Source organism: Nelumbo lutea, chromosome 6 (assembly GCF_056320005.1).
Source record: "Nelumbo lutea isolate HS-2025 chromosome 6, American lotus-T2T, whole genome shotgun sequence".
Classification (NCBI taxonomy): Eukaryota; Viridiplantae; Streptophyta; class Magnoliopsida; order Proteales; family Nelumbonaceae; genus Nelumbo; species Nelumbo lutea.
This window is the reverse complement of record NC_142689.1, coordinates 25,908,673-25,919,245: the sequence shown is the minus strand read 5'-3', so window position 1 is coordinate 25,919,245 and position 10,573 is coordinate 25,908,673. Positions and strand designations below refer to the sequence as shown.

The 10,573-nt window shown below is 36.6% G+C and overlaps 1 protein-coding gene across 2 annotated transcripts; it reads left to right on the top strand.

Moving 5' to 3' along the window:
- Positions 1-220: 220 nt before the first annotated feature.
- On the top strand, positions 221-10,573 carry LOC148848055 (serine/threonine-protein kinase Nek2-like). Of its 2 annotated transcripts, none has more exons than XM_088952634.1 (15): positions 221-576; positions 1,729-1,857; positions 2,018-2,084; positions 2,529-2,594; positions 4,813-4,859; positions 4,984-5,029; positions 5,149-5,229; positions 5,332-5,374; positions 5,456-5,505; positions 5,595-5,676; positions 5,768-5,817; positions 7,253-7,326; positions 7,928-7,979; positions 8,717-9,142; positions 9,345-10,573. In XM_088952634.1, exons 2-15 carry the CDS (start codon positions 1,772-1,774, stop codon positions 10,008-10,010), a joined length of 1,836 nt encoding a protein of 611 aa, XP_088808760.1. In that variant the 5' UTR covers positions 221-576; positions 1,729-1,771; the 3' UTR covers positions 10,011-10,573. The 2 variants fall into 2 exon arrangements, with proteins under 2 accessions (XP_088808760.1, XP_088808761.1); XM_088952635.1 differs by lacking the exon at positions 221-576 and adding an exon at positions 740-853.

The window sequence follows — 10,573 nt, the reverse complement described above, 5'->3', positions numbered from 1 at the left end:
TCAAAAACGATCAATCAACAAAAATATCCTTGCATAAAGTAGAGACACTCACGAGGTGTGTTTGGGATTGGGAGGACATTTTGGTCATAATGCAAAAGAAATCCCGGGAGGGCCAAACAGAAAGCTCGTGAATCGTGAGTCGTGATCGAGTAGTTGCGATCGAGGCCGTGGGGTCCACTTTTCCTTTCTTTTTTTTTTTTTTTCTTTTCTTTCGGTCGGTCTTCATGGCTTCATGCAACTGCAGGCACGAAAGCTGCCAAATTTCTCTCTCTCCCTCTCTCCCTCCCCCTCTCTCTTTCTCTCTGTACTTCTTTTATAGAACCTCCCAACATCCGAAGCTTTTTCTCTCTTTTTACAGTTTGAACTTTGAACTCCTGAAAACACCACACTTTCTCTTTTTAATTATTATATTTGCCGCTCTCTCTCTCTCTCTCTCTCTCTCTCTCTCTCTCTGTATTTCTCACTCTTTAATCTCGCAGAGCTCATTCGGGAGTTCCAATTCGTCTTATCTCTGCTAATGTCCACTTTCTTTTAGTTCTTCGAAGATCTTGTTGATCGAAATGTGCCTGATTTCAGGTGAGCCTTCTTTTCTTTTCTCGTCTTTATTTGGTTCTCTTCTGTGAATCTGCGGATGCGATGATTTGATTGACTTCTCTTTTACTCTTGACTATGTTTTTGCTTTGCTGTAATTTTCAAATGCCTTCAAGTAGTTCACTGTCTACTAAATTTCTTCTGTACCTTGGGCGTGCATTTGCTCCAGAAGGCTCCTTTGCGATCTGCGTGAGAGAAGAGATTCAAGTATATTTGGATTTTTGTGCTTTTCTGAGCTTCTGTTTCGGTCTTCCAGAGAAATGTGCGCTTTTAATATGTGAAATTTTGGATGTTTTTTTGTCTTTCTTCCCATGATTTTGTTCCTTCTTTTTGAATCTTCTGCAACTGCTTCTCTACCGGGATTATGCATTTACTCACTCTTACTGGCTGTTATTTCTTTTAACTTTTCTTGATTCCTAGAGACGTGTGTTTGGTTGCTGAGTTCAGCTTTTGTTGAGTTTTTTCAAGTGAAATTATTGGAGGAATTGTTTTCTTTTGTTTCCGAGAATTCCGCATTTTATGTGAATGTGCTTATTCTGGTCTTAATATAGTTAGTCCGATAGCTATGTATTGATGTATTCCCCGGAGAGGTTGGCGCACTGTTAGGGTTTCTCTGCGTCTTTGGTGGTCGATTTGCTGAGAAGGAACAAAATGCTACCTTATGTTTCTATATTTTCTTTTTGGTGGGTGACTGGCTGGCTGGCTGTATTGGTGAAGTAGTGTGTACATTTACTTATCCGCTTTAGAGAGCAATTTGCATTTTCTTTGATTACCTGAGGGACTCTGATTGGTTTCCTTGAGTGGGCAAATCCTTTGAGTTTACTGGACTTGGGTGGTTTCCTCATTCATCCATTTTATGCCATCTTTCCCAGTTTCCCCTTCTCCCTCCTTTTTTCTTTGGTACAGTCTTTATATTTTGGTACGTTTGTGTTTCTTAAGCAAGTTTGTAGATAAAGTAGTTTTCATTTGTTGTTTTAGATAGATTAGTAAAACATATATCCCCTGTGAAGTATTGATAAGTTTGTGCATTTCTTTGGGTTGTGCTCTTGCATTTTTTTTTACTCTATTTGGTAAAACATTTCTCCTGTTAAATTATTGATAAGTTTCTTGTGTTCTCTTTCGACTCTTTTTTGCTAGGATTGAAACCACTTGGAAGGGATAAAGGACATTAAAAATTAAAATGGAGCAATACGAAATACTAGAACAGATTGGAAAAGGAGCTTTTGGTTCTGCACTTCTTGTGAGACATAAGCATGAAAAGAAAAGGTAAGGATTCAGTAGCTGTACATCACATTGATTTTTATCTTTCTTATGCTTTTTACTTATGGAATTGAATGGTACGACTAAAAATCAGTCGTACCATTTTTACTGATGGATCCTTGGATTTGTGAACTAATATTTACACATTTTCCCTCTCACGTTGAAGATATGTCCTAAAGAAGATTCGTCTTGCTCGCCAGACGGATAGATGCAGAAGATCAGCCCACCAGGAGGTCAATTAACTTTAATTATTTTTTTGATTGTTCTTTATTTTTTTTTAATTTCCAGTTGGATCAGGTATACCTTTTCAAAGATTCTTTGTTCTTGTTGCTAGAAGTAGATGATATCTTATATAAAAAAATATTGAAATTCACAGATATAATGTAGTTCTACTGTTGTAGAAGGAATACTATTTCATGATTTGAAATTGCTTAGAGATACATACCAGTAAAATTTTAACAGCCGTCCTAGGTATCCTCTAAGTTGTTGATTTAGATTTTAGGTCAAGATGTGGTGATCTATTGTCGTAGAATTATTAGAAACTGATTTTGCAATAAGGTTATTTTGAAAGAAATTATAATTTTAAGCCAATATCTGAATTCCTCAGGTTTTTAGGCTTTAAGATGTTGACTTCTTTGCTAACCAGGAAAAGCTGCCGACTTTTTTTTCTTGTGCAGATGGAGCTTATTTCTAAAGTACGGAATCCATTTATTGTAGAATACAAAGATTCTTGGGTGGAAAAGGTTAGCAAATGTTCTTTTATGAAATCACTATTTAGGGCTATTGATTTTATTTATTTGATAATAACACATTTTCTTTTCCATCTTTGAAATGGCCTTACATCATGCATAGCTGGATTTTTTATCTTTTATTAAATGAAGTGTTATGTGTCCTTGGAAACTAAATTTGATGTTCCTTAAAACTTTATGTGACTGGTATGCTGCTTATGCAACTGTTTATCATTTTCCATCAATCCTATGTGGGGTTCAATCTTACAAAATTACCATTTCTTGGTGCAATGGTAAACGTTGTTCTGAAAAGCATAAGAATGCATGTTTGAGTTTGAGAGTGGCTACTTCGTGCCAAAAACAGTCTACGTTGCACTTTGTAAGTTTGTATGCAATCTACCTCTCCCAAGACCCTTCATTAGGCTTTTCAATGATACACGAAATTTTGAGGCCCAATCCAATATCCAATATCCGATCTGATTATCTCGGATTTGGATGATGTGTTTATGTAATTGGATTGGATTCGGATTTGACTCCATCTGACCCAATTAAAATCCGAATCTGATTATATTATAATATTTATTGATTTTAATATATAAATTTTATATAATTATATTTAAAGTTATAAAAATATATTTTATATATTGTATTGTATATAAAATAAATTCTGTTATATTTATATTAATTTATTATATATAAAAGTTGAAAAGTAGTTAAAATTTTAATTTTTTGATATTTTAAAAAATTAAAGCGGAGTCGGATTAAATTCGAATTTGATCCGAGTCTGTTAGGATTCGAATTTGAATATGAGGTCTTCAAATCTGATTGGATTTTGGATCGGATTTGGATGTAATTTCCCAGTAATTGGATCGGACTCAGATTTTTGCTGAATCTGATCCTGTTACAACCCTACCTTCATTGAATAGTGGCCCTACTTGGATGCAAGTTTCCATGTGGAATGAGTTCATGGTTTAAAATGTCCATATATGTCCTAGTACTTCTATGACATTTTCATTTCCATGGGTATCAATACAAAACATTACTAGAATTGACATTTTCCCTAACGAAAACTACTGGCAGTATACAGAGTAACACAGATTGGTGATAATATTTTAGATATGTGGAGTAGTAGAGTTATTGTCCACCTTAGTAGACATGATTACCACTTTGATCCAGCTCAAAATTCATTTCAAATGTGGAGTTAAATCTTAGGGCCCATTTGGATCGCGGGAATAGGGATCAGGAATCGGAATCAGAATGGGCCATTCCGATTCCTACTGTTTGGTTGGGCAGAATCGGAATCCATACCCATTCCTGGTGGAATGGCATTCCCCCATTTGAGGGTATGGTCATTTCCTCCACCTCCCTTGGGAATGAAATCCCATTCCAGTTTATTCCAATTACTATCTGAACCAGACTATAGGAATAGATCATTCCGATTCTGATTCCGGAGGGTTTTGATTCCGATTCCGATTCCAATTCCAATTCCAATTCCGACTGTTAACCAAACAGACCCTTAATTCTTATTATATAATAAATTATTTGGTTGGTCTGTTAGCATCATTTGCAGTTTCTATGAGTTAAAATTTTGGTTGAACTCACTATATCATAGTTTTGACTCTTGAAATTTATGGGACAATATGTAACGTATTATTTATTAACCTTAATTTCTTAGCTTGGTTAGATGAATCGAAACAAGAAATAGTTAAAACTTAATGGGGGTTTACTTGTGTATTTTTTGTCATTACATGAAATAGCATTTTATGTCTAACTTTTACAATAATTCCATGACATTTCTGACATGTTTCCTGTATTTGCATATATATATATATATATATATATATATATATATTTATTTATTTCTCTTCTCTTTTTTCAAGTCATAGTGAGATCTTTTAGCATTTTTGGGTTCTGTGGTCGTTTAATATAAATAAATCAGTTTTTATGTTGAATAACAATAAAAATATATCTTCTTTCCCAACCTGTTGGTCAGGCTTCAGGCTTTATACAAGGGTTGGGCTTAGGCTTGGGCCTAAACATGTTTTATTAATATAGAGGCAAAGCCTGGCCCAGCCCGGCCTTTGAACAGGTCTAATGGCAGACAACCTTCTTGAAGGATCTTTCCGTAACACATGCAGGATTCATTGTAATCCCTTTCTCCAAGCTTAAACAAGCACATATGAGCTACAAGTATTGGATTCCATTTTTGATCATGTTGATGCCTTTGGTACAGGGTTGCTATGTCTGCATTATCATTGGTTACTGTGAGGGAGGAGACATGTAAGTCATTCTATCTCATAGAAGCCAATTATTTATGTAATAGTGGACCCTACATCTTGAACGTGAAATCTTCTGCTTATTTTGTATAACTCTTGAATTTATGCTTCTTCCTTTTCTTGTACAGGGCAGAAGCCATTAAAAAAGCAAATGGTGTTCATTTCCCTGAAGAGGTTGTTTACCTAGTAAATTGTGTACAATGTTTCTATGTTTATACTTTTCACATTTATATGTTAAAACAATGATTATTTTCAAGTCCTTGTTGGAACTTAAATATTTTAACTGCGCACAGAAACTTTGTAAGTGGCTTGTTCAACTCTTAATGGCCCTTGATTACTTGCACATGAATCATATTCTTCACCGTGATGTAAAGGTCAGAAGCATCTCTTATGTACATTTATTGAAATTATGATTAGGTGTTTCTATCTAGAATTTTTGAAGATGGTTTGTACTGATTATTCCTTAATTGGTTCAGTGTTCAAATATATTCTTGACAAAAGATCAGGACATACGTCTAGGTAGGTGAATTTATTTATTTTCACAATAAATCCTTAAAAACATTATAAATATGCTGAACCAACGTCTCCCTTGGTCAACAGGTGACTTTGGCCTTGCTAAAATGCTGACATCAGATGATCTTGCTTCCTCTGTAAGTTGTGACAGAAGGGAAGGGTTTGTTTATCAGGTTCCAACTATTGCTTTGTTGTCTAATTAATTAGGAAAACTATCATAATGCAGGTTGTGGGAACTCCCAGCTACATGTGCCCTGAGCTTCTTGCTGATATACCTTATGGTTCTAAGTCAGATATTTGGTCTTTGGGTAACACTTTTCTGTTAAAATCTTGTGTAGCCTTTTAGTTATTTATTCCTTAGCTACATAGGTGATAGGAATTTCTTATTCTGTTATCCAGGGTGCTGCATATATGAAATGACTGCTCACAAGCCCGCCTTTAAAGCATTTGTAAGTTATAGAAGCTTTCTATTGCAATCTTATCTACCTAAGATTTGTAGATTGCTGCATGAGAAATGTTATTAACAGAAGATACAAGAGCAAGAACCTCCTTTTTAACCCTACTAAAAGGCAAATAGTTTTATCAGACATTATATCGATTATTTTCTTTCATTTTCAAGAACTAATAATTAACCAAACATAGGATAAAGGTGGGGGAATTGAGAAAGAAACAAAAATCTTCATCTCTTCTGTCTTTCTTTAGAGATGAAGTTTGTTAGTTTTCCTTCTATTTCTATACCATCAATTGATCTGTTCTTCACTCTTTTAATCAAATGTCAGTTGTATCAACTTTTAGGGCTCCCCCCATTAAAGCAGTAGGGAGAGGGATAGAATAAGAACGGGTAGAATAGATCAAAGTGCAGCAACTGAAAGAAATATCAAGCTTTCTCTACCCAAGTATTGAATGCTAATGTCCTCTGAAGTAACATTATACAACTTCTATGCAATTGACGCCATAAACCAAATTAGGGTACAAGTTGAGTACCTGACTTTAAGAATTTACACAGCATCAGGGGCAGGCCATTTCAAAATTTAGCAAATGCTCAACTTGAGCCCACCCAAGTTGCAACCCTAGTTCAAATACTTGTTTCCATTGTTTTATTGTGATAGTTTATTTTGATGAATAATTAATTATATTTGTAATGGGCATGTCCTTTTTAAGATCAGTTGCCCTTTCTTGATGGTGGCTATAACATGGCAATGGTGCAAGAAAATGGTAATCGATTGAAGCATAACTTGATCCCCTTCAAGGAGAAGATTTTTCAAACTAGTTTTATTGGCATAGTTCATTGTCATTGCCACCAGAAAACCAAGTGATATGTAGAACTTGATGGTCTCCATATTCTTGTTTTGACATTTTGGACCACCATGGTATTAACATGGTAACATACGTAAAATCCATATGTTAGAGTTTGCTTTAGTCTGAGATTAATGGGAGAGATGGAAGAGGGGATGAAATTAATTTGTTCTGTATATAGACTTTCCTAACATTTTTTCAAGTCTACAACAGTATAGGGTGACTAACTGATAAAAAAAATAGTATAGGTGACTAAAATATTTCCACTCTATTCTTGAGTACTGCATGAATACAAAGAAGTAGCTTAGAGAAAGTGCCTGAATGATCTTACCTGATCTTGCACTAGACTGAAATCCATCATTGTAATATTGTGTTTCTACTCACTCTCCTGATATTTGTGCAACTTATGGATCCCTTCTAGGTGTTTTGGATGTGAGTAGTTATCTCTTATAATTGCGTTGTTCTCTATTATCTTAGAATGTATATGCGTCTCTTTTTCCAAAAAAAAAAAAGAAAAGAAAGATGCAGACCAGGTTTTGTCCAAGAAACTTATGTGGAATATTGCTTTTGATTTTGCTTTCTGAGCAGGATATGCAAGCGCTGATCAATAAAATAAACAAATCCATAGTGGCACCACTTCCTACCATGTATTCTGGGCCCTTGTGAGTTCTCATCCTTTATTAAAGCATGATAATGTAATTTTTCTCCAGACAGCTTCTCCCAGTTTTACATGAAAAAACCATTTGTGGAAGATCAAACTTGCACCAGTTTTAGTTTTTTTTGTAAATAACTATTGAAAGATGGCTGCTAGCATAAAACCAATAACTCACTTTTCCCCATGCAATATTCCTTTTAGTTTTTTGTAAAGAACTATTGAAAGAGGACTGCTAGCATAAAACCAATAACTCACTTTTCCCCATGTAATATTCCTTTTAGTTTTTCGTAAAGAACTATTGAAAGAGGACTGCTAGCATAAAACCAATAACTCACTTTGCCCCCATGCAATATTCCTCGAGGACTGTGGTTGGACCATATGACAGGTCTTAGTAACCTCATGCCTTGGCCTTGAAACATTTCCCTTCTTGAAGATGCATTTCTCTATATATTCATTCATGGTAATGGTATGTGGTGTATGAACTGGGATAAATTTTACTTATTCTTCCTTGGTATCTTAGGTATTAATTCACCATTGATCTTTTGTTACCTATTTATATTTTGGTTTTGATTGCTAATGTGTGTCTTGATCTTTCTTTGCATGTTCAGTCGGGGGCTTGTTAAAAGCATGCTGCGGAAGAACCCTGAACTTAGGCCAAGCGTATGTACTACCACTTGTATGTACACAAACATAATAATGCATGTTTATGCTTAGGTAACCCCTACATGATCAAGTGGTTATGCATGTTCCACTGCATGCATGTATAGCAATCATTTGTAGGCTACAAGATAACAGGAACCACCATGTGATGGATCTCTTTGAAAATCCTCAGATTAAGAAATCAGCCAAGTTGCATTATAGGTTCTGTTTGAATCACATAGCAGATCCAAAGTTGAACTCTTCTCCACTCTCAATTCCATAGAATTTAAGTGACTTCCCTATAAAAAGTTATTGCAATTCCTCAAAAATGTGGTTTTGAAAGTTAATGTGCATTTGTTTGAAGCAGCTCTGAAACCAGTATGGACCCACATTGAAATCTGGGGTTCGGTAAAAAATGTGTATAAGAATTCCTGAAAACGTAGAATTGGAGGTAAATGTGTAAAGAGACTGTGGTGCCCTGGGTGCTACCATATTGATTCAGAGTCAAATAAAAAAAAAAAAAAACTGTGGCAAAATCAAATTCCTAGTTATTTATCTCCTGTTGGCTGTTTTCCCTCAGAACTGACCCCTAGAACTATGGCTCAGTCTTCAATGCATACCATTGCACTGCTTCCCCTGCCTTTTGAGTAAAGGATATGGTCCATACTAATCATATTTTAATTTCTTGCTGTATGTATTTTTCTATTATTTTAAGTATTGACGAATTTGTTCTCAAACTGCTGTTTTCCACATGTTAGGCTGCAGATCTGCTCAGGCATCCACACCTTCAACCTTACGTTCTTAAGGTCCATCTGAAAATTAATACTCCTAGGCGGAATAGCTTGTCAGCCCACTGGCCCGAGTCCAATTACACAAAGAAAACGAGGTTTCCAGACTCAGAAGATGTTCTTTTCAATGCCAAAGAGAAAAGGCGGTCATTCAGCAATGACAGGATCTTGAATCCAAGCGTACCTGAAGCCGAGGTGGAATCTGTGTGTTCTACAAGAAGAATACAGGAGCTGCCAAGTTTTCTGAATAAAAGGCTGGCAGAATTATCAGGTGCTGATAAGGCGAGAACTGTAAAAACAAATATTGCCAAGACACCAAGACAGACACCATCAAAAGCTTCTGCTACTCCTAGGAGACGAACAGACCCACCAAAAATTGGTTCAAATCGCGAATCGGTAAGCTTCATTATACTGAAGTTATTTATAGAGATAAAATCGGGGGGGAGGGGGGGGGGGGGGAGAGGGCCCTGAGATTCATCGTGGGCTGGATCCTTCTATTCCTACATTCTACTATTGTAGCTCTACTTCAAATACTTCTGTATCTTGGGAATTGATCTCTTATTTGCTTTCTGAATGCATGATATGATCTTATTTGCAGTTTCCTGCATCACGTACTCCAGCAACTAAATCTGCTCGGCCAGCTCGCCGAGCCTCCTTGCCATTGCCTACAAGAGCTGCAACTCTGGAAACCCCTTGCAGATCAAACATTGGTCTCCTCCAACGCTTAAACTCCCCTGATGTTTCGGTCAATGCCCCACGAATTGACAGAATAGCTGAGTTCCCTTTGGCCTCGTACGAAGATCCTCTATTTCCAATCCGCAGAACATTGTCAATGTCTGCACAAGGCTCTTCCACCTCACCATACTGTGGTGAGCGTTCAATCACAAAGGATAAATGTACAGTCCAAATTCATGATAGAACCTTTTCAAGGCCAAGTTTCATGGATGCCTGGAATGAGATTCGAAATGGTGCCTTTCCTGTTGATGTAGAGGGTGGGAGTCAATGCTCAGACATGAATCCAACTGTTGGTAGCGGAGCGTCATCAGATATGCGGCAGCGCCGATTTGATACTTCATCATACCAACAACGGGCTGAGGCATTGGAAGGCTTGCTTGAGTTCAGTGCACGACTGTTGCAACAAGAGAGATTCGAAGAGCTTGGGGTACTATTGAAACCATTTGGGCCTGGGAAGGTTTCTCCTAGGGAGACTGCTATCTGGTTGACTAAGAGCTTCAAAGAGACAACAGTTAAGCAAGAAGGTTAACGAAATTGAATATCTTCATCGCAACATGCATTATAAAATTAGTGCTTCAAATCTGGTTACAAGGCCCATAGTTGTTTTTTTTTTCGTTCTTTTTTGCTTAATTTTTTTTTTTTGGGTGGGTGGGGGGGGGGGGGGGGGGGGGGGTCCTCCGTCCTCGTCCAATTACAGTTTCATGTTTCTCGCTCTCTGCAGCAACAGCAATGGCGTTTTTTTGGGTTGGAAGTTTCTGAAAGCAAGAGTATTATAAATGCGAGGCAGTGGGTGCTGCACGGCATTCAATGGCTTCTGCATTAATACAGGGGCAGAAATTTGTATGCAATTTGGTGATCCCAATTCTACATACAAAAAAATCAAGTTCAAAATGTCGAGTATCGATAGTGGAACGGATGCATCGATACTTAACACATTTTTTTTATTTATTTTCTGTAAACAGGGCATAGGTGCAGAGGTTAAGCCTGCTTAGTGCTTAGTGCTTACCCCCTGAAATATGGATGATCCACTACTGATATTTGTATGCTAGAGGATGAAAATTTGAACTTGAAAAGAAATTAAGAATACACCAA